Here is a 27,088-nt window from a genome sequence, read left to right as displayed (position 1 = left end):
TGCATACGTGGCTCCGGCTAACGTGGTTGCGTAACGAGCCGATACCTTTTCCCCCCACTGCTGCCGCTTGTAGCATCAACTCTTTGGCTACGCTGCTTTTAAAAGCTGCCGGTTTGAGGCGTTACGACCTTTGGCTGATTGAACAGATCCTACAGCTGATGCCAAAATGATTTCACTCACGGATTCACAAAGTAAGAGCTGTTTATGTTTCACTGCTGTTTATTGTCTTTCTGGTGATTCTGTGCGAAAAACCGGGTTTAGCTGAATCTATGAGGCCATCACGTCAAATGCGATTGGCTGAGAGAATCATTACGTCACTACGTGAAGTAGCTATGAAGGGGAATTATTATTTTTCATTTAAAAATATATTTTTTGTTTAAAGCTCATATTAATAAAAGTGTAAAACAGCGAGGTCAGCGTGTGTACATGCAAACATTACAACAGCTTCAATTTTTTCAGTTTCAGTTTGTTTCTACTCTTGGCTGTGTGACGTCAGCACAGAAGACCTACCTACCCGGGTTCAAACCTTCTGTTTGCCAAAGTCAGCCAATAAAAGGAAAGTTGGCTTAAAGCAAGAGAGCATTTTTCAGACTGTCAATTAACTTAGAGTCACTATAAGATAAAAAAGACTTATTTCAGACTTTGGACCATGCAAAGCTACTCTGTAAAGTCCAAGAGTACAAAGTATGAAGCTGGAAATTAACACAATAGGTCCTGTTAATGAATATTTGCCTTTTGTTAATGAAGTTAAAAGCCATGCTAACAGCAGTGAGTGATGTGACTTAATAATAACTTCTTTCTTTTTCTTACTGTCTGCAGAGATTGGGATGGGGCTGACAGGGTTTGGGGTGTTTTTCCTCTTCTTTGGGATGATGCTGTTTTTTGACAAAGCTCTCCTTGCCATTGGAAATGTGAGTTGGTGGATATGTGGTTTTGGAGAGGCATTGATATTCTTGGGTTAACATCTGTATTTTTAACATTTACTGATGGGAGTGGAAGATGTTTGTTTTATAGATTTGTATTGGGGAAATTATTAATTTAAAAACTCATATGAGCACATAATGACATAATTGGTGCCTCTCTAGTTATTACAAAACTGTGTGAAAGTCAACCCCATATAACCTAAAAGAAGTTGGACTATTGACGTGTTGCTTCCTGTGCAGATTCTGTTCGTCTCCGGCCTGTCGTTCGTCATTGGTCTGGAGCGTACCTTCAGATTTTTCTTCCAGAGGCACAAACTAAAAGCCACCAGCTTCTTCCTGGGAGGAGTGTTGGTGGTTCTGCTCGGCTGGCCGATTGTTGGGGTTGTTCTGGAGATCTACGGTTTCTTCCTCTTATTCAGGTGAGCTCAATCAGAAGGGGCACACATCCTTGTCTTCTTCGTCTTCATCCTCCTCTGTTACACCAACCCTCTGTTCTCCTTCACTACATCCGTCAACTTTCTCACTTTATTCTTCCACTCGTTAACAGGGGATTCTTCCCGGTGGCAGTCGGATTCATCAGACGAGTACCCGTGCTCGGGTCTTTGCTCAGCTTACCAGGGATCAGTTCAGTAAGTGTCACTCTCAGGCGCTGCAGACTTTAACCTTGATGAGGATCACTAATCAGAAATAGTGTTAGTCTAGGTTTAGAAGGTTTTCAATGCCATTTGTCTGCAAGACTGTCACTTAATAAAAATTGTCTGGCTGAATTTGAGGAAATTGAGGTTGAGAGGTGGAGCATGATCAGAGGAAGTATCCACTGATTTTTGGTGCAGTAATAATAATAATAAAAGAGTGCAGAGCCGCAGTGTGTGCATGCGTGTGCACGCGCCGCCATCATAGTTTCTTTTAATAATAAAAATTGATTGTCAGGGCATTTGTCTTGGTGGACAATGTGCTCTCTGAGTGCCTTTGTAGTTTTCTTTTATGCTTGTGTTTTGGTACAGTCTCCTGCCTTTTCACGGACAACAAAAATATCCTGTATTTGTAGAAATCATAAGAGCCAGAGGAAGCGTCTGAGTCTGAAAAATGCAGCCAGTGTCTTAAACCTGCACTCTTTCCAGTGTCCAGCAGGGGCAACTTCTGGCTCTGTGACCTCAGTAAAGACTTCCTTTGTAAGTTTTTGGTCTCAGATGATAGTTTCAGGCATTGTGTTAATTGTGCAAATTATGATCCCAGTTAGAGTCAAAATAGACAGTAAAGCAGGGTACACCATGTACATAATGGCTGACTCAATCAGGTTCCCAGTCTGATGCATATCTTGCATCTGTTTAAGCTCAAGACTTGAAAGCAGGACTTCACTAACTAGAGGTGGGAATGACCACACACCCTCACGATACGATATCATCACAATACTTCACTCATAATACAAACTGCAAATGATGTCCTCAAAGTTAAACTTTGTCAGTAATGCTGCGTTTCCATTAGTACCTAGTCAGTGCGGCGCGACTCGACTCGGCACGGTTTGTAGGCATTTCCATTAGTACCTGGTACCAGGTACTTTTTAGTACCCACTCAGCCGGGGTTCCAAGAGATCCGAGGCGATCCGAAAATGTGACGTGGAAGAACAGCATGCCACTGATTGTCCGTCACTTGTTGAGCAGCAAGAAAATGAAGGCACACAAAGCACAGGGAGGCTCGGTTGAATGCCTAGACCGACAGTTTGCAGCAGTAGTTTTGCAACAAGAGAGCCATCTGAAACACACAGCATTACACATTTTAACCCTCTACTGCTGAAGCACCCGTTACGTGCCGCTACTAGCCGTGAACAGCTGGTTAACACCGAGAGCTGAGGCGGCTGATCAAAGGAACTTTGAATTACCGTAATTACGCGACCATTTGTCCTATCGGAAAAATTCAAACGGTTTCTGAAAGCTGAGAAACTGCACTTCACACCCAACATAGGGTTGCCAGAAGTATGTGAACAGTGGCACTTTTGAAATACACTGAGTCGATTACGACATGTTCGGCGGTATAGGGTTAATACTTAATGGATGAAGGTTATCATCGTTAAAACCTTGTACGGGGGACTTATGCATGGTGACGATGTTAAACTGGCATTAGCTATGTTAGCTTGCCTCTGTCTCATCCATTGTTGTGTTGTGTTTTGAGTTGCATACAAATTGCGTCAAGAGACTACTTCCTGTGTTGCTATATTGACTCCACCCACATCGAGGTGCGAGGTGCTACTCAATTGCAATGGAAGCAAAACAAGACCGTGGCGAGTTGTGCCGAGTTGTCCTGCGCTGAGTCGACCTGCGCTGAGTAGGTAGTAATGGAAATGTGGCATAAGATGCCTTTTGTAGCTTTTTTGAAGATGTCAGTGTCCAGGATCAGTTCATTCAGGCATGGTCTGCTGTGCTCTAAAGATTTGACAAAGTTTACCAATATAAAAACCTCACTGCATTATCATCTGATCCTCTTTTGAACATCGTCATCCTTTCATGTTCTGCTTTCGTTCTTGTTATTTTAAATGAACCTTCAGAGTCCTGAGTATGTGCTACTTGCAAATAATGCCGCATTTTTCTTGTTTTATTTCAGCTGGTGGACAAAATTGGTGAGAGCAACACAATGGTATAATGAAGAGGACGGTTTCAGTATTTCTGACCTTCTTATGGTGACTGTATATTTTGATCATTGCCATTCCAGAGCTGTGAATCCAAACATTTCTCTGCACAAAAGACACATGCATCTGTGGATATTTGACTGACTGTAGATTTAATTCTGTTAGATGGAAACTGTTTTTATCTGACTGCTACTGGACAACATTATCAAGAGCTTTTTGTTTTTGTTTGTTTGTTATTATTTTAAAAGGATGGAAGCAGTTTCTCTTTTTGTATCATTCCAGTCTGATATTTATGGACTGATAATCTAGGACCACTGGATTAACTCGAAGGAGAGTGACAGCATCCATGTGCCTGAACAGACACTGAGCTTTTTTTTTTTTTTCCTCCATGAAGTGTTAGTGGAATTTTCTACTTTAAAAATTTAAGGTTGAGCTGAATATGACAGAAATGTAAAAATGGTTTATATTGTCCTGGATGGAGATGTTTAACTGTAACTTTTGTAAGTGCATACTTGGAATAAAGTGTCTTTTATACATTTTTTGTAGCACAGATCATTTCCAGGATTATTAATTATTCTTTAATTACCTGGGTTTCTGTTAAAGTGCATAATCACTCGCTTTGCTAAAAGAGGACCAGCTATGCTCATTTGCAGCTCTGTATTTAATCCATGGGCTTTACTCAAAGACAGGGACCAGGTCTGCACCCACTTGCAGTAAGCTGCTGTCTTCAAAGTGACTTTGGTGTGGCGCCAAATAACCAAACACTGGCCAGATTTAATATGTGAGAGCATCAACCACTGTGACAGCATAGATAACACATGATATGAAAATGATAATACATTTATACTCAGTGTGTACCGGTCATCCACACAGTGATTTAGATTTGTATGAAATTTATAAAACAGTTTAAACAAAAATGACAAATTCAAGGTCCTCTTGTTAGATTTCAGCTGATCCTGGCTCCCGCTCCTCATGTATGTGAAACCCACATCCTCATACTTTGGTGCAAATTCATCGTCTTCAAGCGAAGGCACTGCATTCATATCAGAAGTGGGAGGAAATGTAATGTTGGCTTCTAAGTGGATACTTTATATCTAGCAATGAGTGGATTAATACTTCTTTTTAATACTTAGTAAGCATGTATTGTGAGTGGCTGCCTGAGATTCAAACATTATCAATATTTTAATGTTCATACCAAACCAGCCTGGATCACATGACTCTACACTTAATAGATCAAACATTTTTCATTTAACTACTTATATTTGCTTTTGAAATATTAATTGCCAGTGTGTGTCATGATAGTAAAGGCCTAATTATCTTTTTAAAACAAATAAACTATTATTTAAATGTATCTACTTCCAGTCATTAAAATTATTATTGGTTGCAAAATATATTAATATGTATCTATTTTAGCTCATCTGGCTGAAGGACTAATGAACTTAAGCCATGGCAAGGCATCCGTCCATTCACATTCCTGCAGTATTGTCTGATTTTAGCAAAACCTACAATTTAATTCAGTTTTATTTATATAACACAAATTCACAATAGCAGTTGCCTCAAGTTGCTTTATATTGTAAGGCAAAGACCCTACAATAATAGAGAGAAAACCCAACAACTGCACAACCCCCCTGTGAGCGAGCACTGCTACACACAATGATCACCTAATGGGTCTCCTCCCAAATTGTAGTCAGGGTTACATTTGCTGTTTTATGGGCAACAGCCTGTGAATTGTGATGGATGCCCTTCACAGGGATTTGTCTTTGCTGCTGGATTTGAGGGCTGGGGTCGGGGGGGGGTCTTTCACGTGTTAACTTTTACACTAGAGCACCACTATAAAGGATAAGCAATGAATGAATGCAAATAAGCTTAGGTTTTCATTGCCTTCTTATTCTTTATGACTCTCAATGTGGTGCAATATTTATGCAAAATTTGGTTTGAAGTCAGCTTCTTCTTCTGGCTCTCGTGGATGTGGAATTTCCAAAATAAGAAAATGAGTTATGGGGAAATAAAACTACGGTTGTCCTTGTTGTCACAAAACATATGAAAGTGCCTTTCTTCTGAAGATTGTTTCCATGCACATAACTTACGCAGTTTCCTTAAAGTTTCCCCACTGTGGGACTAATAAAGGATTATCTTATCTTTTTGTGGAAAGCATTAACAGACTGATTCTCAGCCTCGGGCCTCCTGCAGGCTTCCGCACCCACCACCTACTCACTGCTCATCACATCAGCTTCATTCATAAAATCTCACCGGTGTCGTCGTCCCGTAGTGACCCTGTGAAGACACTCTGCCGCTGCTGCTGCTCTAAAAGTTTGAATGGCTCTCATGTGTGTGCGATTAATGTGCAGCGACAGCCTTAACAGCACCCGTCAGTCTGGAGAAGAAGGTGTGAGGTGATTAAGATACCTGCCAGCCTCATCAGTTTTTTCTCCTAAATGATGCGACTGCAGTGGCAGAGCAGCATTAATCAAACATTTAAACCAGCTCCAGCCTGCAGGAGAGCGCAACCAGTAAAGTTAACGGTAAGCGTTTCTTCTTCTTCTGCTACTTAGTTACGCTATTGCTGTTTTATAAGTTGAATTTTCTTAAAATGTCAAAGGGTTTAGAAATAAATGAAAAATTTAATTCACTTTGATGTTATTATAGTTCCAGTGTAAATGTAAAAATGAACATTTGTACTATTCATGAGCAAAATATGAACAGTTCATAACACGAGGTGGACAGAGAACATGTAACCTGTTCTCATTCAGTATTGGCTCATTGAACAGCTCACAATTATGTGTTCAGGAGTTTAGTTGCTAAAAATACATTGACATATACTTAAATCTGCTTCTACAGATTCATTATAGTGTTATAAACCACCAAAATTACATGTTTACATCTAAACTGCTTAACAAAAAGTAGAGAGATCTGTGCCGTATGAATGTATTTTGAAAGTTATACTATTCAGAAAAAGACGTATATTTTTTCCTCTTGTTCTACTGCAGAGTTCAACAATGCCTCTAATAGTCACGCTGCTTTTGTTCTCACTGGTTTCTCAGTGTTGGACTGCTCCACAGGTGAGTGAGAGCTGATTAATAATATCATTTTTTTTCTCCACCTGATCAGCATGAACTGGAACATTATTTCCTTTTTCCATTTTTCAGAGGAGAAACTGGACTCCTCAGGCGATCTTATACCTAAAAGGAGCACGTAAGAATGCATTAACAGTGGCAAAGAGTCACACAGATTTAAGATGTCTTTTCAAATCAAAAAAATATTGAGTGTTGCTCTTTTACAGAGGGACACCGCTCATTTTTGGAGCGCACCAGAAGAGAGGAGGAAGGCGCTTTTCAATCAGGTGTGTGAATGATGCAGCTCTGCTGGTGTGATATGATGGAAATAAATTCCACTTTCACTCTGCATAAACCATTTTACTACCATGCCTGGAGTGATGGCTTGTTGCCAGTGCTTTGAGCAACTTTGTGGCATTCCTATCTGCAGACTTAACTCCAATTACTCTTATTAATGAGTTCTGCTGCAAATGATCAATAGCATCAGCTTGATCTCAGGTGTTTATCTCAGCTTTCAGAGGGAAGACAAAAACAGCCAATCTAGCTTTTCTCTCTTTCTCTTTCTTGGACATGCATTGGTTGCAGTTTCTTGTTTCTTTTCCAAATACTGTATTCCTGCTCTGCATCTCTGCAGGGACTCACAACCAGAGCAGCAATGGCCCGGGATCGTCTTTGGTTTTATCCATTCTTCTGGAACTCCTGCAGCGAGCTGTAGTAGAAGGTAAAACCTTGGAAGTCATCACCAACAGCCTGCCTGATCCTGCCAGAGTTTAAAAATGATTTATTGATTTATTAATCCTCAGATGCAGGCAATCCGAATCATTACCTGAACAATCAGGAGGTGAATATAACCTACTTGTGAAGATTCATCAGAGACCACTTCTAAATTTTTCTGTTTCTTAAATGGTTGCTGATTTCATTGTTATCACTGTGTTTTTCTACATGTTGCAAATTTGAGTTTGCTTGTAATGCAATGTGCAAAAGAAATAAATATACCCTGTCTGCAAGCTGTTACACTCTGATTTATGTTATCCCTTTGCTGTCCTCATGTGAAACATGGAGGGATTTGCTTTTACACTCATCCCTGTCAACTACTGAAAAAAGGAGAAAAGCTCCAGGCAACGATTATGCCATTCACTCATTCACACCATGAATCAACACCAGGATGACAAACTATCAGTCATGCATCATCACATTGTCTTCACAGAGGTCGCTGAGTCATGTCGGAGGTAAGTAAGAATACCAGGATCAGATGGAGTTCATCAATTAACAGGGATTAACATCAATTAATAATTCAGAAAATACACACATTCCAGTTAAATAATGAGGTTACACTCATTATTTATTTTATTGAACCATGTTTTTCAAACTAAGGCCACATCTATCACTCTGCTCTTCACTGTCAGCAAAAGCCAGCGCATGATCACAGATTTCGACATCACACTAGAAACAATGAAGAACTAAAATACTGCACTTCTTATTTAAGCCCCAACTTGCTTTATTAGGTGTCAAAGCAACATGAGTGACACGTGGTTCCCCGGTGCAACACAGCTGAGGACAAATGAGTCAGAGTGTCTCACTCATCGTTGGCGTCACATTTTGGTCTCCGGCAAGCAGAAGTGCACAAACTGACTCCTACAGCTAAATCTGTCTGGATTAAACCCCTCCAAACATCTGTGAATCTATAAAGTGCAGCGGGCTGAAGGTGCAGAGGGGGGAAGCTGTCGGGTGTGACGGCACAGTGATGCTGTTGGTCAAGAGTAGTCAGGAAGATGTAGCTATGGCGCCCCCTGCCGGCAGGTTAGACGTTCTGCAAGTCCTTCTGGATATCCCAAAGTGTGTTAGCGCTGGCCTGCAGCTGGGCCACCTCCTCATCTGTCAGGGTCATGTTGACCACGCTAGCCACGCCCCCGTTGTTCAACACGCAGGGCAGACTCAGGTAAACCTCGTCACTGATCCCGTACATGCCCTGTTGATGTTGAAGCACACTGTCTTTATGTGGATGGACTTAGAGTCATAACAAAGACTGGACAGAGAGTGGGAACTAGAGGGAAAGCAGTTAAATCAATTTAAGTGTAGCTGATCATTTATTATATTGGAAAAAACAACGTTTTTACCTGCAGATACTGTAAAAAAATAACAGTTGTTTTATGCAACAGTCCAAACTCCAGAGACACTCAGTTTACTACCATGTGACAAAAAAAAAGCTTATACTTATGAGGACCATAATTTACAAAATGAACCTCATGTTATATTCAGTAAGATGTCAAACTAGCGACTGAGACATAAAGTGCTTCCTGAGGTCAGAGATCAATGTAGGTGAGGGGTATAAAAAAATGAAAGGTATAACATCAAGTCAGTTAAACTTTTTGGATATTGATCTGGTCAGTTAATTAGCAGAGGGGGTTGTTAATCAGTTTCAGCTGCTTTGTTGTTAATGAAATTAAGAACAGGTGCACTAGAGGAGCAACAATGAGACATACCCCCAGCACAGGAAGGGTTTTACAGGTAGAGCCTACTGACATTTTTTCCCTCCTCATCTTTTCTGGCTGTTTTTTCACTGGTTTTGCATTTGGCTAGGGTCACTACTGGTAGCATGAGGTGATGCCTGGACCCTACAGAGGTTGCACATGTAGTCCCACTCTTCCAGGATGGCACATCAATATGTTTGCTGTGTCTCCTAGCACAGTCTCAAGAACATGGAGGAGATTCCAGGAGACAGGCAGTTACTCTAGGAAAACTGGACAGGGCCGTAGAAGGTCCTTAATCCATCAGCAGGACCGATATCTGCTCCTTTGTGCAAGAAAGAACAGGATGAGCACTGCTAGAGCCCTACAAAGTGACCTCCAGCAGGCCACTAGTGTGCTTGTCTCTGACCAAACAATCAGAAACAGACTTCACGAGGGTGGACCAAGGTGGCCCTGTGGTCACTGCCTGGCACTGTGGAGCTCGATTAGCATTTGCTACAGAATACCAAAATTGGCAGGTCCACCACTGGTGCCATGTGCTTTTCATGGATGAGAGCAGGTTCACCCTGAGCACATGTTACAGATGTGAAAGGGTCTGGAGACGTCATGGAGAACGTTATACTGCCTGTAACATCATTCAGCACGACCAGTTTGGTGATGGATCAGCGATAGTCTGGGGAGGCATATCCATGGAGGCACCTTGACTGCCATTAGGTATCAGGATGAAATCCTTGGACCCATTGTCAGACCCTACGCTGGTGCAGTGGGTCCTGGGTTCCTCATAGTTCATGACAATGCCTGGCCTCATTTGGCGAGAGTATGCAGGCAGTTCCTGGAGGATGAAGGAACTGATACCACTGACTGGCCCCCATGCTTGCCTGACCTAAATCCAGTAGAACACCTCTGGGACATTATATTTTGGTTGATCTGAAGCTGCCAGGCTGCACTTCAGACTGTCTATGAACTTAGTGATGCCCTGTTCCAGATCTGAGAGGAGATCCTCCATTACACCATCCATCACCTTATTAGGAACATGCCCAAATGCTGTCAGGCATGCATACAAGCATGTGGGGGCCATACAAACTACTGAGTACTGGAAAAATGGACTAGCCTGCTACATATTTTTTTTTTCACTTTGATTTTTGGGCTGTCTTTAAATTTATCCCTCTGTAGGTTGATAATTTTCATTGGTATCAAATGATGTGGCATCCTTTCCTTCCTAACATGTTACCCATTCCATATCAGTACAGATATCCAGCATTATTTTTTTCCCCATTGAGAACTGATGTGTTTTCAAAGTGTTCCTTTAGTTTTTTTTTTGAGATAACTGTACTTAGCATATTCCAGATTAGGGAAATTCTTTAATGAGTGAATGCATATGAGCATCTCTTACCTTCACCATGGTGGAGACAGGATGAATCCTGTTCATGTTCCTCATGAGACTCTCTGTCAAGTCGGCTACACTGAGACCGATGGCCCAGTTGGTGTAACCCTTCAGTTTGATCACCTCGTAGGCACTAAGAGATGCGACACAAAAAATATGTTTGGACTGTGGAGCTGTCAGACTGTTTAATGATCTAATTTCTTTAGAAATCCAAATGAAGGGATAAAAGTAAACTTAAAAATAAATTCATCAAACAACAACACTATTATTAGCAGATTTTCTCTCACTATGGCAGCTTTTTGAGCAACAGATACTTCTTTTCCACTGAAACAGTGGTGACCAGAGTCAGTTCTGCTATAGTGCATCTTGAAACTACTCTCTTGCCCAGTGTCATTCTTACTATTACTCTTCCTTAACTAACTTAATTTTTATGTCTTTTCTTTCTTTCTTTTTAACAACTTTATTTGTCACATACATATACATGCAGTGAAATTCAGTCCTTGCATTTAACCCATCACACATGCAGTATGTAGCACAGCACAACATGTGGAGCAGGGGGCAGCTAGAAAGCGCCTGGGGAGCAACCTGGGGGGGTTAAGGACCTTGCTCAAGGGCCCTCTTCTTCTGCTCTAGGACACCACTCCTCCATATACATACACAGCATTTTTTTAATCACTGCTTTATATTTTTACACCCTCTCCTAGTTATAGGGCCCTCACTATGTGCCTGTGGCACTTTAGCTTTGTTGGTTATTTGTTGTAGACTGTAGTGTTTTCCTGTTGTGCTAACACAGAAATTTCCCTTGCGGGGTCAATAAAGTACCTACCTACCTAAGTGGAAATGCAAGGAACTGGGTGTAGTCACCAAAATTAATTAAGAGAGAGGGATAAGTGAGCTGAGGCAGTGACTGTCTGATCCGTGTGTTGTCTAAACAGCCAGTCATGCACTGTATTCTGGCAGCACAACATTGCATTTGGAGTAACGTGGTGTTGACTCAGTGAAGTCGAGGTGCTGATGCATTGTGAAGCTCCAGAAAATGTTTGAAACTGGCTGCTGTTGACCCAACATGAAAGAAAGACAGACCTTTGGCCTGACTGTTTTCAGAATTTAAGAGAAAGTGTGGAAATGAGCTAACACGCTGGCTTCAGTTTGAAATCTGACCCATGTGAGGGTGTTCGTCCAATAGGGTGCGGCTCATTGCTGGCATGGTGCGGAGGCTTTAGGAAAGGGAGAGCACGTTGACTGTCACTTTGTCATTGACTTGCTCATCAAGGGCGTACCATGAGAATCAGACAGAGACAAGGTTAAAGGCTCTGTTCATAAGATCATCTCAAAAATGTAATTTCCAGAAAAGTCACAGCATTATATTCATGCCTGTACTTATTTGGCACATGTTATGGGTGGCAATAAGAGGCCTGAGTAATCAAAACAAGCTTATAGTATTCAATGATGAAATGAAAATGAAAAATGAAGAAAAAAATATGCTGAAAAATATTCAATGTGATTGTACAGCAAGAGACAACAACAGTAAAGGACAGTTAGGTGACCTCCAGCCTACCTGTCCACCACCTTCTTGTGGGTCTCTTTCCAGTTTTCATCATCATTGTCAGTGCCAATATCAGGGTTTAACGTCTGCAGGTTGACTCCAGCCACGTTTGTTCCACTCCACACAGGCACTATAACACAGGTTGAAACCATCAGCATTCACCCACACCCACACCCACACACACACACACACCTTACACAATTACTGCCTACAGTATCCTCACCACTTGTGTCTCCGTGCTCTCCCAGGATCCATCCATTGAAGCTGCTTGGGTGGATCCCCAGTGTGTCGGCCATCAGGAAGCGGAAGCGTGCGGAGTCCAAGTTGGTGCCGCTGCCGATGACACGGTGCTTCGGGAGGCCGCTCAGCTTCCAGGTCACATAAGTCAGTATGTCGACTGTCAGAGACAGAGAGAGAGAGATTTGAAGTGTTAAAAGTGAATACTGCACAACTTCATGTGTGAGTGAAAAAACAGAGACTGAAGAGCTGTGTGGTTGAGTGAACCTGGGTTGGAAACAACAATGATGATGCAGTCGGGGCTGTATCGGACAATCTGGGGGACGATGTGCTTAAAGATGTTGACGTTTCTCTGGACGAGGTTCAGCCTGCTCTCCCCTTCCTGCTGACGGACTCCAGCAGTCACCACAACGATGCGGGAGTTAGCTGTAACTGAATAATCTGAAATACAAGAAATGGAGGTCAGTTTGGGTTTAAAATCGGTGCTCGGGGTCAAATTCTACTTCAGACCTATGTAGAGGTGGGAAATATTTAAAGAACTCCCCAGTTAGCTGCCCCGTGTAAATAATGAAACACTGTTAATTAAAACTAAGGCTGAGTTATGAGATTGAGTGCTTGTGTGTGTCCAGGATATGAACTTGCCTTTATCTGCAACTATTTTGGGGGTTTTGAGAAAGAGACTGCCATGCTGCAGGTCCATCATCTCTCCTTTCAGCTTGTCCTCCACCACATCCACCAGTGCCAGCTCATCAGCCAGCTCCTGCACATATCAGGCGAGGTCAAACAAATCCACACATCGCTGCTTGTACTCACAGTAAACCACTGACCAGTACAACTTGCTTGTTGCCATTAGGACTAGTTGGAAAAATAACTTGAAGCTATTCTGTTTTAAGCAAAATGACTCAAATCATTGTGTTATGATGGGTAGTTCAGTCTAACATCTGCCTCAAATCCAGTTAAGATAAAGCAAGACATACCATAACAGATTTAAGTAAATTTAAGTAAAAGAAAATAAAGTCAAGCTGAACAGCTTCAGGAGAAAGTCACTTAAGTTCTTCCCTTTTTGATGACAAATACAGCACACGCTTCCTCCTTAACAAGTACAGTAAGGGGGATAACGGTCAGATCAGACACCAAGAGATCAGTAATCTCGTGGCAATCTAGGAAGATCTTGAGTATGACCCCATCCTGTGACACCAGCAGGCAGCACAGTAATCTGAGCAGAAGCAGAACCAGTGAGACTCTTACCTTGAGCAGGATGCTGATAGCACAGGCCATGCCAACCTGGCCCACACCCACCACTGTAACTTTATTCCTGGGAGGCTCAGGCGGGCCGCTGAACAGTGGAGTGATCAGCTTCTGCAGGACTGAAGCCATTTTCAGTGCTGAAAGGTGTAAATAAAAAAAGAAAGGGATGACTGTTTCCGGTTAGGTAATACATGTCGGCCTTTTCAATCATTGCATATGGGATTTTACACAGACACAGTAGGATACTGTCCTGCATGCAGCTTTGCATGCTCAAACCTCATAAATAAATCAGTGCAGAGGGATCTTTAACTCAAGCCTGACACAGCAGCACAGAAGAAAATGACTTCTTGAACACCCACATCCTTCTTTCCCTTTCCAGCAATTTTGTAGAAAGCAATCGGGATTCAGACAAAAAAATGTTTGGGCTCTTCGTTTTCCATTCTCCACCTTTCTATCAATTTTCAGAAAATCTGCTTTTTTTTTATTCTGACATACAAGCTGGGTTGATCACACTCCTCTGCCTCGGCCCCCTGTCTGGGTGGATGAATGAAAACCCACTGACTGAGCTCTGTCCCACACATTATCTCCAAGCAGAGAGTTCACCTTGAAACGACATGCAGCCAGACACAAAAATAGCAGCAATACTTGCATTGTTCTGCGAAGCTCCGCGCTGTAAGGTATAAATACCACCATGTAATCAGCATGGCAACCTGAATGGATAACTAAGCGTGTTCCCACAGAGCTGCGTACCCCCTGCATCCACAACACCTCCCTCCGTCACCGTTTGTGCAATCCAGGCAGGTATCTGGTCAGCTGCAGCAGTCGTACAGAGCTCATGTGACTCAGGGCCAGATGGAGGAGCTGTTAGCTGCACAGAGCTCCTCTCCTCTTCTCTCCCTCCACCCTCCTCCCCAAAAGGAGGGCACAGCAGTATAATCGGATGCCAAACTCGACTGACTGACTGCAGACTATTAAAGGAGTTACTGTAATCCCTTAACGCTGCTTCCATCTGCTGCACCTCACCTCTAATGGGAGGTCTCAAAAGAACAATAACAACTTATTTCTATTTAAAAGCCTTAATAATTTAGTCTAAAATTAAGGTTACCTGCTTTATCTCTCTAGATAAACAGAGCATCAAGCACTGGCGTATAATGTATCTGAAATAATGCCGCTGTTAAATAATTACATGTAATTTAACAACCATCAAGAGATAAACATTAACATCCCTACCATCGCTAAAAGCAGGCATGAGGGACTGGATATATGTTCCGATTGAAAGTGCAGTGCTGAAACTGTCCATTCATTAGCCCAGACTGAAGGTGGATTACCAACTGAAAGCACCATGCTCTCCAAGCATGTGAATGTGAGCAGTTAATGAGGTGGCTTAGCATCCAAGGTCACTGGGGAGGGAAGGGGGGCAGCAGTTTTCATAACTGCCTGTTCATGCAGTAAAAGCATGATTGGTACTCGAGGGTTTCATGCCAACACAGTGGACTAGTCAGCTGTGATATGAAATGTTTGAAAAAAGTTAAGTCGCCCTTGAACTTGAACCCAAACAGTCCCTGAGGAGAAGGAAGATTTTATCGTCTGGAGATGATGAACAGATAATGACAAAACCTAAAGGGGTAATTACAGAGTTTTCTCTTCTAACTTTTCTTGGTAATTAACACCAGACCACAACACGCATTAAGAAGAAAACACTACACAAGTTTTCATTTATTGTTAAAAGAAAGTCCCACAAGACTGAGAAGGTACTTTGCATCTGGAGAAAGGCAGTTGTCAAAATCCACTGTAAACACAACTCCAATTTATATCTTGTGGACAAACAGACTTTAAAGTAAATGTGACTTACACATACTAAAACAGACCAAACCCCCAAAACGAACATGAGCACTAAAGTGAGAATGAGGAGGACGGATGTAAAACAAAGCTGAAGGTGTTCAGCTGTTATCAACTCGCACACAATTTTCACCACAAAAATATATTTTGAGGATAAAATGATACCGTCTACACAACACAAAAGCACAGCAGTTCACCTGTTTTCTTGAGCGTCCGAGTATAACTCCTGGAGCTACAGTGAGACTCACCACTGTTGCGCTGTACGGTGCGGCTACTCCTCTTCCTGCTGTGCTGTCAGCCTGCAGCCTGCTGGATTTAAGTGACTAAGCCTCTCCATCCCCTGCACAGGCTCATTTTGGCACTTTGTCAGCCACCCCAGTCAGCTGGTACATTGTTCACTGACACTCCCTGTTAAATAATAAAAAGTGGCTGCTAATTTCAAAAACATAAAACTGAATTATAACAATTATTTTTGCAGAGAATATTGTTACATTTATTTCCTATATTCAGTGGGTGACTTCATCTTAAAATGCAAAGAGATGCTTCAGTGAACCAGTGAAAGTCCAATAAAGGGCCACTGCACTGTTTTAACAGAGCAGAATGACTTCCATATGGAATCATTTTCATATGGAAGTCATATAGAATGACTTCCATATGAAAATGATTCCAGATGATTTTGTCTTGTGGTTTTATCCCTCTAGCTAGTCTTTGTGGATGGAATTAGCAACAATTAAATAAAAAGCAGAAAACAACCCTGAATTTTAGTGTCAGTGCAATATTCACATCACTCTGATGGAATCAGTAAGAGTGATATGTGATGTTCAAAGATTTAGATGGATAAACATAAAAAAAAGGGCAGCACGAAGGTCCTGGGTTTGAATCCACCATCTGCCCGGGGGTTTTCCTTTTGTATGGATGGGTGGAAAAATGAAAAGGCCATAACAAAATATTAGCTTTAGAAAAACTGAACCTGAGGGAAAGAAGACTGAAAAATAGAGTCAGTGAGTGAGACAGATCTTTCTCAATGATTGTACATACAATGTATAATATCTCAACATAAATTAGGTTGAGATATTTATTTACTGATCATTTTTTTTATTTAACTTCTTTTTCTTCTAATGTGAAATATGTTCAGAATAAAAAGTGAATAAATTAATATATCCTCAGTGATTCAACTGTGGGACTAGACTAGTGAGCTCGCCACTGGATTGTTATGATGACACTTCAAGCACACACACCAGTGAGCCAGCAGGGGGATGCGCCTAAAATCTCCTACAGAAAACCAGGAGCCATAAGCATAAATAAATGAAACCCATGGCAGAAAAGTGCACATTCTTTAAAAAGCCATGCATGCACACGCATGCTTCATTGCTTATTAAAATGGTTATGACAACCATCTGGCCATCCATCCATCCATCTTCTACGACTTGCCCAGGTCTGGGTCCTGGAGACAGTAGTTAAAGCTGAGACATCCGTACCACCCTGTCCCCGGCCACTTCCTCCATCACTTCTCAGGGAACAAGGCGCGCCCAAACCACCTGAGAGACATAATCTCTCCAGCATGTCCTTGGTCTCCACCCAGCTTGACATACCTGAAACATCTTATGAAGAAGGCATCTTAGTGAGGTGCCTGAACCACTTCCATGAACTTCTGCTCTATAAGCGTGGAGGGGTTTGTGTGACCGAGTGACTCCAGGATCTAGCTTGTCTGAGGGAAGGTAGGGTCTCCCAAGCTAAATTGGTCCTGGGTGAGGGGCCAGACTAAGCCCTCTACGACTGACAAAACAATGGAGCATATAACATTACCTGGGATCGGGTTATCAGGGCCATCCTGGAGCCTGGTCTGGAGGAGGACTGCCCTCAAATTAAAGCTAGCTTCTTAGAACAATGCAATGCTACATAATGAACACCAGTTTTACTTCAGAAATTTTAATTCTCTACATCATTTTACAAAGACAGCAGTAGCTACAATACCTGATTTCTTATTTAATATCACAGCAAACTTTCAATAAATGAAAAGCTATGGCATTCAAAAAAAAAAAAAAAAAAAAAAAAAAAAAAACACCATTGGTCTCAAAGGATTCACAGACAGAAGAAAAAAAATCTGGCAACAACCAAGTTTATTTAATGATACACTGCCTACATTATCATAAATAAACAGATTCAAAATCCTTACCCACATAACCCCTGTTGTTTCTGTCCATTGTGGGAGAGCTGCCTGATGATCAAATCACTTAAGTTGTCAGCAAATTCAGATTAAGATACAGTATTACTTGCATGTATTGCTTACAATATGCTATAAAAAGTTTAACATGCAACTTTAGAAAAATATCAAAATAGAAAACAATCCCCGCCACCGTGAAATCTTCCAACGTCCCCTCGAGTAAATGCATCCTTGTTGCTCCAAGCAAAAGTTGTGACAAAAATAAACTGTTTAATTGTCTGAAAAAAGGATTTACTTTCCTCTTCTTTGCAGATCTGCCATGTCTTGACACCTGCAGCCAGTGAGGTGGGCTATGTGGGTGCACTCTAAACAGCCAGTCCTACATAAAGGACCGAAGGATCAGAAATCTTATAAAAACAAGACAAAAGAAAAGCACAACAGAGCACTAAAACTCTCGTGTGTACACTCGTATGAACTGGCAGGGATGGAAAATCAAAATCAGTAACCTGTGATCGAACGCTGAAATTTTATTTTCCTCAGGAGCTTCTGTTTGCAATTTTAACGACAATGTTGATACAAGATGCTGAAAGCACATTAAACTTTATACCTCAACTGAGTGTAAAATCGTTACAATACACAGAGCCCAGAATGATCATTTCAACCACGATCAGAGCCCGCTATGAGCGATCCATTTGAGCAGTGATGAGCCATTAAAAAAAAAAAAAAAAGCTTCTAATTCACGCTGAACGTAGGCTGATTTTCCTCATGCGGTGATGTGACCTGATTACACCGTGTATCTCCTCCCAACACAGACCACGTTAAAATGTTTGAACTGAATCAACCTGAGCACCATAGAAATAATCAATCCTTCTACCTAACACTATAGCTACAGAGCACATTTTGAAATTCCTACCAAAGACACACTGATTGTGAAATTTTGGCCTGATAGCGATGTTTACAATGACAGTATGACCTACAGCTATGCCGACTTATGTTCATTTTGTTTTTGTTATGTATTCCCCTTTTCTGTCAGGGAAACAAAGAACCAAATATCGCTTCATCAAACCATCTTTCAACATTTAGCACAGAACTGATGAGACAACAAATAAACATCCACCAATGCCAGTGAAACGTCATCTTATTTACCAATAAGCTGATATCAGTCAACAAGGCAAATAACAGCCAATATTGATATATCAGTGCATCCCCAATTCATAAAGAAACACGTGTAGACATTCTGGGATTAGTAGAAGCGCTGCTTTGTGCTTGAAAAAAAAAAAAAAAAAAAAAACCCAAAACAAAAACAAAGGGAGGGCACTAAGTGCTAACAGTGTCCAGGCACTTCACAGTCAGAAAAACACCCGGCACAGAGCGTCAGATAAAACTACAGTATGACCTTAAAAAACTACAACCATGCATGGATAAAAATGGCCTCTCTGTTCTGCACTCATTTCTACATATGAGGGTTAAATACACACAAAGACACAAACAATTCACAGATTAAAATCAACATTAGAATTAGTCTCTTCTGACTGCCACAAACAGTGTTATCCAGAAGCTACTGTTTGAGTATACCCCCCTCTTGTGGCAGGAGGAAAGTCCGAGTCCAGGCAGAACAATTTTTAATCGTTCCAATTAGATCTGTTCTTTGTCCAAACATGTAGGAAAGGAGGTGAGCCAGGCTTACTGCTTGAGTTGTGGTGTGGTGTGCTGCGGCAGGTAGGTGCTGTGGGTATGGCGAGGGGCTGCTGATGGTCTTTACTTGCCACCGCTCTCTGCAACACCGCTGCTGCTGATGCCCAGGTAGGTGGCGGCTTTGTCCACAGCGCCTTGGATTGGGACGATGACGCTGTCGGAGAGGCCTTTGAGGGCACTGATGTGCTCCGAATCCAGGTTCTGGTAGACGTAGTACAGAGAAGCACACACCACCACAAGGAGCAGGAGCTTGAGCAACAGGGACAGGAAGCCTCGTCGAACTGGCGCTTTGCTTGAGGAGACTGTGCTGCTCGGTCGGGAGAAAGACTCAGAATATGAGCGACTTTCGGTGTGGACGCTGTGCTTCACGTGGGACTCATCCAGCCAGTACTCACTTGGTTTTACAGGCCGACCAGCTGCCCCTCTGATTGGACGCCTACAGGTTGCACTGATCAGAAAAAAAAGGGAAATAAACCTTTTGGTTAAATTGAAGGTAAATAAATAAATCCTTGCACTTAACAGCTTTTGCCACAGCTCACACTCACATCTTATTTTATCAGATTTAAAAGGTTCTAGATTCAAATTTTAAGATTTTAAATATTAAACAGCAGCAAAACAAGATAAAACAAACAAGAAAAACTTGCCATATAAAAGATATAGTGGCGTAATGGCATCTTTAGCAGAAAACAAAGCCACACTACCTTTGTGTGCTGTAATTTGAGCTGCTCTGGTTACAAATAAACACTGGAGCGGTTTGTTTATGGTAATGACATGATCTGATAAAAGCTACCAGATGAATGCTACAAGTTTGAGCTAAATGTCTTCTTGTAGCCAGGTGTGCTTTGTACTCTGGGAGTATGCACTGGGAGTACTCTGGGAGTATGTAAAATATTACCCCGATTCTCATGTGGTTTGTAGTGATGCATTTTGGTTAGCTTGGAGTGAGTTTTCACTGTGCGAAAGAGTGACATCCCACACTGTTGTAAAAGTGAGATAACAGCATGCAGTCCAGAGTATTCAGCTGGAGGCAACCAAAACCTTTGTCTGAAAAGACCACTAACAAAAAGTGAGTGAACACTAGCCTGGTTTTCTCAAGATAGAAAGCCTTACATGCTTGCAAGGCCTCCAACAAGACTCTGGTTTTAGCTCTGTTTGAGTCTGAGATGCTGGTGCTACAGTGCAAACAGCCCAGGGGTTCTGAATGCTATACAGCAGCTTCAAGTTTTCTCACTTGTCACATCTGTTGCAAAACACTCCCCCTGAAAGAGCTCTGTTCAAATATGCCCTTCATCTAGCTACCTTGTGCTACAACTGCTGAGGAAGACTGGAATGCAGTAAAACAGTCCAGTGGACCTTGAGTTACAGGTTTTAAAAAAAGAAAATGAATAATCATACTATTGCTTCCTTCTTCCTTAGACCCTAACCAGCTGAGTCAGATTTCTTCCCCACTGTCACCAAGTGACTGGTCCATAGGGGATGGTTGAGTTTTGAGAGGCACTGACTGCAGTTTTCATTGCAGATTCAGATTTTTCTAAGTCTTACCTGACAATTCTGATTTTCTTTTAAGAACTATTATTGACAGAACACACATATATAAAATTTCTACATTTTAATAGATTTTTTTGTTTGCATGCTCATAAAAACAATGTCTGTAAAATAACTTTCATTGTTTTTTACAGCACTCCAGGTTGATGGACAGAGCTGCAACTGATAAGGAACATATTTTACATGTGTACATATGCTGCGTTCAGCATTTTTGTGTACTTTGGGTAAAGTGTCACAACTGAGTTGATTACACTGGAGTTTGAGCTAACGAACGTCGATAATCAGTTTTATAGTCAGTACTTCTTGGAGTCTGCACTGCAGCATTGTGTAGTTAACGCTCTTGGTGAGGTGCATGTCATCTGCAGCACAGGCTAATGAAAATGGCACAGATTCAGACAGCTGCGTGGCCAATCACAGTCACTGGCTGATCCATCAGTCCAGCTTTAGTTGGGTTTCTATGACATTTTAACAACTTACCGTGTGAAGCACCCTAAGACGACACATTAGGATTTAGAAGTACAAACATAAAACTGAACACTCTCTGGCTATCTGACACTTAACACTCTAGTCATGTTGTTCTTTAATATTTCCAAATACATGGCTCGCATGCTTGAATCTGAAAGTGTGTCAAAACAAATAAAGATAAATAACATAAAAATGATGATCAAATGTTACCTGATGCCCGTTGGTGTGCTTATTTCATTGGCAAGGATATCTTCAACCACACTCTCGCTGGCCTTTTTAGGGGTCTCTTCGGTAATAATCTCCTCCACCACCTGTTAGTGTAACATAAAACATGTTCATACAAACTGAAACTATGCTGTAATTATAGGGGTGCACTATGAAGCGAGATTAGCAGGTTAGTGAGGTATGCTGAGCTTGAAGTCAGCATTCTCACTGTTATTATGATTGTAGTCTTTTTAACTAGCTAGATAATGATAATAACACTGAACACGTAACCTGGTCTGAAGCGGGTGATGTTCCAAGTTTCAGTTTAAAATTAGCTGAAAGTGTCACGTGTTCACTTCCAAAGTATGATGTATTGCTTTTGCAGAGAAAAAAATGTGTTTTACGCATTCACCCTTTTGAGCTGAACATTGGTAATACCACCAAATCACACCCTGCAGTTAATCTGTAGCTGTGCAAACTGTGCGGTGCGCAGTGACAGGAATGTGCAAGCATTCAGTTGGTGATGCAGAAAATGCATCACCAACTGAACGCAGAGTCACGTGATGCATTATTTCATTTTTATGCTTGGTTGGTTTTACTCTGCTGGAATTGTTGTGAATAGAACACTGATTAGTCTATTTGTTGGCTTTTTATTACAGTATAATATTAAAATCATTAAATGTACTTAAGATAAGTCATACTTTATTTATGAGGGATTTAGGAAATTCTAACACCAAAAAAAGAGTTAACCACAACAAACAAACAAATGGCTTAAATAAGTAGATTGTTATTTTATTAAGATATATACCAATTTAAAATGGCTTACTAAACAGTAGTATAACAAAATATGAGATGATATGAAAGTGGCTCAGCATAACAATGTGAAGTGCAGCGGTGAGCTGTGAGAGTGCAGGGTTGATAAACTCTTGATGATCCTCTGCACGACAGATGTGTTGCACTGTACAGAGTTATTGCATGAGATATGGAAGATTTCTTGTTGCTGTCGTTGACTTTGATCTAGTCACAAACAAAAGCCACTTTCACATCTTCATGTCAGACCTGAACACAGTGATAGCCTGTGATGTTTAAGTGACGTTTCACACCTGTAACGCCAGCTGTAATATTATAAAAAAAAAAAAAAAACCTACAGTACTGAGATATACTGCTAAAAATAAATACATTAACTTATAAATTTCTGCACCACCACTGTCTTGACTTGTGCTTTTTGATCTACATCACCTGGTCCTCTGATATTGTTTCTGACTGTAGAAGCTAACCTATGTGGCGCTCTGTCTGCCTGTTTTGTGTAGAGCCAAACGATGCAAACACACCTTTTTATGTGACTGTACACAACCTGAAGCAAAGAAAAACAAAGAAAGTTAATAACTACTGTTACCTCTGACTGGGGTTTAATATTTGTAAGCCAGCTACAACAGAGAAACCCTGGCTATCTTGGACTTGCTTCAAAGTACAAACTTAAATAAACTTGCTTTTCTGTGATGTTGTCTCTCTTTTTGCCCTTGTGTAGTTTTCCCCTCTTTTTAAACATTTTTATTTATTTATGTTTTATTTCTGGTACCATTTTAAATTCATTAATAACAACATTATTCATTATAATAATATGCCACCCAAGTTTGGCAGAATGTGCCTCACCTTTGTTTGTCGTTTGCTGCTGGTTCTCACAGTGACAGGAGCTTTTCCTCTGCTTCTCACAGGCTTCTCTACCACAGGAACCGGCTCTGGTTCAGGGGCAGTGACCTCTGTGCGAACAGTGAAAAGAGGCAATATCAATACTGTGATGTGTGTTTATCCAGTGTTTACCCAAAGGCCCGATGCAACTAATTTGGGGAGCTTTTTCGCAATGAAAAAATTTGACAACATCCAGACTAAAGTGCGTTCAGAGCTCACCATCTTCTTTGTCGCTGTAATGGTCAGAGTTTGTGTTGCCGTTCTGGTTACTGTCTGCCTTGGGAAGAGTTGTGACATCTGCAGGAACTTCAGGTTCAGCTGGACGCTGGTCTAAAAGCTTCTGCAACTTCTTCTCATAGAACTTACGAGTAGAGGCTGAATGGACAGAGAAATAATACACAGTATAACATGCTATATTTTCACTCCTATCGTTAGATGTCATCTTAATAGTTTTTTTAGTTTTCATGACAGATTGACTGGAATATTCGTATATGTAGACAAAGAACTGGAGTCCAAATATAAAGACTTTCCATGATCATTTTGTGATTATGCAATATCCTGACAGTAGCTATTTTTATAAATTTTCTGGACAATGGATTTGATTATTATCATAAAACATTCGTCGTTAGGTATGCCTCAATGCAGTGGCTCATCGACTACCTGGTTATTGTTTTTTTCCTTTTTCTACCATCCTTGTTAAACTGGTTTCTGATTCACAGTGCTCATTGGCTGCCAAAGCTCACCTGCACACTCTCCACTCTCCCTCTCCTCACCACTACCATTATTCCTCAGTTAATTAATAAGCAAAATTGCAAAAAGTATTAGTTGAGTGGGATTTACCAGCAGTCCTATTTTCAGTTTTGCTTTTATTCATTTCCTTCACTATTAGTTTAGGCAGGAATCCAGAGTCTGACGTCCCATTGTGTGTTTGGTTCATGGTCTTCTTCCTTATGTGTTTGCGTTCCCCAGGCTCTCAGCTCACTTATTTTTATTTAATCTTTGTAAGCAATTATTTTTGTATAATTAAACATTACTTAACTACAGCAACATTGCGCCATCTCATATGTTAGGCACTTTATAGGCATGGATTCAGGGATTGTAATATGTTATTTATGTTTTACAAAAGTGTTGAATTACATAATTTAAATTTGACTTTACACTTTCATATGGAGTTTAGTTGTACTAAAACGCACAGATTAGGAGTATTCACTAATAGGATACTTTTTGATATTTATTGTCTGTAAATTATAAATTTTTGTAAGACATACAGAGAAACCCACAGCTATTGAAACTTCATAGTTTCCCTCCTGGTTTTGTTAATTTTTTTGGTGTGAAGTGGGTGAATAGAAGTGATACAAAATTATGGGATACATTGTGCCTCTTTTCTAGTCTATGTATATAAAAAAGAAAAAATACAAGCAAACAAACCCCAAGGAAGAAAAAAGAAAATCTAACACCCTACCCTACTTCTCCTATCACTGAGCAATCTGCTCAAATCCTGGAGTCCATCACTAAAGTTAAATTAAATTGTCTCCAGGTGAAGGGTATTAGTTAGTGTTGCTATCCTAGATTACAAGTTGGCACTTCTTTGGCACTACTGATTGTTTTAGTGCCTTCCAGCTTATTGTACTTGATACACACAGCTTCTTGATATTTTTTGCTGGGCAAGACAAACTAGTTTTGCTCAGTGTTGTCACAGCTATACTGGCTTGGCTTGAGCTGTAATTAAATCTTACACTGAAAAATGCCAGAATTTCTTGTTTTGACCTTGACTGGTGCAAACATTACCAGTTACTAGCATTAACGTTTGAAACAAGTGGCTGAACTACATTTATCTTATTTAAACCTTTAATAAAAATAAAATAAAATAAATAAATTGTGTTTGCATCTGTGGTCTTGCCATGTTTATTTTGCAAGAGTGTAACACATGAATGAATCGAGGGAACTCACCAACAATGGGTCCTACATCCACACCGTGCTTTACCAGCTGTTGTTTTAAGTCTTCATCAGTTAGATCCGTCACCTCCACTTCCTCCGTGCGAGGCTTGTCCGTCTTTCTGGTAGCTTTCTGCATAAAGATTAAAAAAAAAAAAAAAAGTCAATCAGTGCGGCAATATTCAAAATTTAACGCAGTCCAAACAGACGCGTAGAGACTAATATCACACCACGTGTGGGGGGAAAAAAAAAAACCCTAGATTAAACGGGCAGCAATAAGAGACTTCTTACCCTTCCAGAGCGACTTTTGTTTGACACCACGGGGGCAGGTAACTCTTCATCGCTTGAGAAAGTGTCTGCAGGTGGAGTCTTCTTGTTGTTCAGCACAGTCAGGTTCTTCAGATACAGCTGCACATACACTTCTTTCTTATGCTCTCCGCTGGGAAGGGGCACATTGTTTGCCGTGAGCTCGTTCTTCAGCTTATCTTTCGTGAGAACCGACGGATCTTCCAGGAATTCTGCCATTCTAACTTTCTTCTTATTATTATTATTAAAAAAATAAATCTGAGTGATTTCCTTCGTGGCTAACGGAAATTAGCTGGTTCACTGAGCCGTTAGGAACAACACCGGGAACGTGACGGAATAGCGCTGTTGTCAAACAGAAGTGGCGCCTACCCGCTGCCAATTAAGCTAGTAGCACAGAAGCGGTTTATTAAAATAAACGTCCAATTCCGCTCGTTAGCCCAACGATTCAACTATTTACATACAGCTCCGATTTTTCGAAAACAGATAAGCACGTGTGCTTTGAATTAAATCAGTGTTAAAAGCTAAATTAACTCGCTGTAATTTGACTGAATTAGCTTAGCTTCAAACCGGTCCACTTGCTTCTGTCTGTCCGCGGTCGCAACAGGGCCGAAGAGTAAACAGCGCCGCTATTGGATGGAGGGCGCCAGTAAGCTCCTCTCTGATTGGCTTGCTATGAATGGAACATTGGCAGGCTGCCGCGACAAAGAAATCGAAACCTGTGTGTTTTCGGATAACGGCTTTATACGAAATCCTGCCGACGAAACTCACACATTTGTCATTTTCGCGACTTTATTGGTACTGGTATTTCATGAAGCAGGAAAATGCGAGTTTAAAACACTAATCTGGGGCGCAGCAAGGGAGAAGATAACAATGTTATAATGGCGCTGGTTGTTAAAAGCGTTCATACAGCTGCAGTTTCTATCCGGCGTGATTTTGGTCTAATTAATAATACTAAATAATTGTTAGTTATTTGTAATAATATAGAGCCAGTAAAGATTTTCATGGTACATATTATGGCAATGGGCGTGTGTTCAGCGACTTAGATGAAGCCTCTGTAACGGAAGAGGGCAGCATATGCCACATAGTGAACATAAATAGTTTACTCAAGGCTTAAAACTGTTCATTATCAAGACAAAAAGCAACCAAACTTGATAACGTTACAAAAGCACACAATCTGCTTTACAGGGAAAAGACAAGCAAGGACAATTTCTTGGGCAACTTAATATTTTTATATTTTTTTAAAAATAAAAAAAGTTTAAAATTGAAAGTAAGCAAAAGAGTATTTTTAAGATGGATCAGCATGATCATTAGTTTTTAATCTATAACCATGAATACTTTAGTAGACATGAGGACAGCTTAAAAGAAAAGAAGAAAAGCTGGTGTAATAATCATAATATTGACCTTTTTCAGGTTCCCTCTACACACACACACACACACACACACTGGGGTGTTGGTAATCGTGCTAAGGTGACATTTAATTTCAATGCATTTAATTGCTGACCAAATATGTGATGTTTGTGGTAATTCAAAGGTCTGGAAGAAGACAAACGTTGCTGACTATCTCGCAGACAGTTAATTAATCTGTCAATTATTTTTTAATGAATCCCTTAAAAAACACTAAGTGCAGATCTACAGACTTGCTCACAGACATGGCAATGTTTGACTCCCTCCTGTTTGCCTTGGTCTCTGAACACCCTCCTCCCTCACTGCGGGGACAGTGGTTTGAGGTGGCACTGTGTGGCTCCCCACCTGTCTTTCAGACCT

The 27,088-nt window shown here is 40.9% G+C and overlaps 4 protein-coding genes across 7 annotated transcripts; 2 read left to right on the top strand and 2 right to left on the bottom strand.

The window, feature by feature from the left end:
- The first annotated feature begins 27 nt into the window (after positions 1-27).
- Positions 28-4,085, top strand: LOC115781875 (vesicle transport protein GOT1B-like). The gene is made up of 5 exons (XM_030731785.1): positions 28-191; positions 820-911; positions 1,164-1,342; positions 1,471-1,552; positions 3,522-4,085. The coding sequence occupies exons 1-5, from the start codon at positions 167-169 to the stop codon at positions 3,558-3,560; spliced, it is 417 nt and encodes a 138-aa protein (XP_030587645.1). The 5' UTR covers positions 28-166; the 3' UTR covers positions 3,561-4,085.
- A 1,919-nt stretch (positions 4,086-6,004) lies between these two features.
- On the top strand, positions 6,005-7,504 carry LOC115781109 (spexin-like). Its single transcript, XM_030730529.1, has 6 exons — positions 6,005-6,068; positions 6,534-6,605; positions 6,693-6,738; positions 6,827-6,886; positions 7,234-7,320; positions 7,403-7,504. The coding sequence occupies exons 2-6, from the start codon at positions 6,543-6,545 to the stop codon at positions 7,459-7,461; spliced, it is 315 nt and encodes a 104-aa protein (XP_030586389.1). The 5' UTR covers positions 6,005-6,068; positions 6,534-6,542; the 3' UTR covers positions 7,462-7,504.
- Positions 7,505-7,909: 405 nt separating this feature from the next.
- On the bottom strand, positions 7,910-15,661 carry ldhbb (lactate dehydrogenase Bb). 4 transcript variants are annotated; one of them, XM_030731302.1, is made up of 8 exons: positions 15,570-15,661; positions 13,483-13,619; positions 12,877-12,994; positions 12,502-12,675; positions 12,221-12,394; positions 12,010-12,127; positions 10,461-10,584; positions 7,910-8,568 (listed from the first exon to the last, which is right to left on the bottom strand). In XM_030731302.1, exons 2-8 carry the CDS (start codon positions 13,609-13,611, stop codon positions 8,401-8,403), a joined length of 1,005 nt encoding a protein of 334 aa, XP_030587162.1. In that variant the 5' UTR covers positions 13,612-13,619; positions 15,570-15,661; the 3' UTR covers positions 7,910-8,400. The 4 variants fall into 4 exon arrangements, with proteins under 4 accessions (XP_030587162.1, XP_030587161.1, XP_030587158.1 ...); XM_030731301.1 differs by having other exon boundaries at positions 15,519-15,645; XM_030731298.1 differs by lacking the exon at positions 15,570-15,661 and adding an exon at positions 14,713-14,851.
- A 1,763-nt stretch (positions 15,662-17,424) lies between these two features.
- LOC115782221 (lamina-associated polypeptide 2, isoforms beta/gamma) lies at positions 17,425-25,930 on the bottom strand. Its single transcript, XM_075074379.1, is given in 8 exon segments — positions 17,425-19,197; positions 19,199-19,257; positions 19,259-19,628; positions 21,401-21,501; positions 23,048-23,154; positions 23,303-23,458; positions 25,034-25,151; positions 25,310-25,930. Coding segments are annotated over 8 exon segments (1,299 nt in total). The 5' UTR covers positions 25,544-25,930; the 3' UTR covers positions 17,425-19,043.
- Positions 25,931-27,088: the final 1,158 nt, after the last annotated feature.

The sequence above is a fragment of the Archocentrus centrarchus genome, chromosome 6 (assembly GCF_007364275.1).
Source record: "Archocentrus centrarchus isolate MPI-CPG fArcCen1 chromosome 6, fArcCen1, whole genome shotgun sequence".
NCBI classification, from domain to species: domain Eukaryota; kingdom Metazoa; phylum Chordata; class Actinopteri; order Cichliformes; family Cichlidae; genus Archocentrus; species Archocentrus centrarchus.
Note: the sequence above shows the minus strand (reverse complement) of the source record. Positions and strands in the feature narration are given on the sequence as shown.

Coding starts and splice junctions, on each gene's coding strand:
- LOC115781109 (XM_030730529.1), top strand. CDS start 6,543: ATGCCTCTAATAGTCACGCTGCTTTTGTTCTCACTGGTTTCTCAGTGT. Junction 6,739..6,826: donor CTTATACCTAAAAGGAGCAC/GTAAGAATGCAT, acceptor GCTCTTTTACAG/AGGGACACCGCTCATTTTTG. Junction 7,321..7,402: donor GCAGCGAGCTGTAGTAGAAG/GTAAAACCTTGG, acceptor ATTAATCCTCAG/ATGCAGGCAATCCGAATCAT.
- ldhbb (XM_030731298.1), bottom strand. CDS start 14,782: ATGGACAGTTTCAGCACTGCACTTTCAATCGGAACATATATCCAGTCC. Junction 13,620..14,712: donor CATGCCTGCTTTTAGCGATG/GTAGGGATGTTA, acceptor TACACCTTTCAG/CACTGAAAATGGCTTCAGTC. Junction 12,676..12,876: donor CAAAATAGTTGCAGATAAAG/GCAAGTTCATAT, acceptor CTTGTATTTCAG/ATTATTCAGTTACAGCTAAC.
- LOC115781875 (XM_030731785.1), top strand. CDS start 167: ATGATTTCACTCACGGATTCACAAA. Junction 912..1,163: donor CTCTCCTTGCCATTGGAAAT/GTGAGTTGGTGG, acceptor CTTCCTGTGCAG/ATTCTGTTCGTCTCCGGCCT. Junction 1,343..1,470: donor GGTTTCTTCCTCTTATTCAG/GTGAGCTCAATC, acceptor ACTCGTTAACAG/GGGATTCTTCCCGGTGGCAG.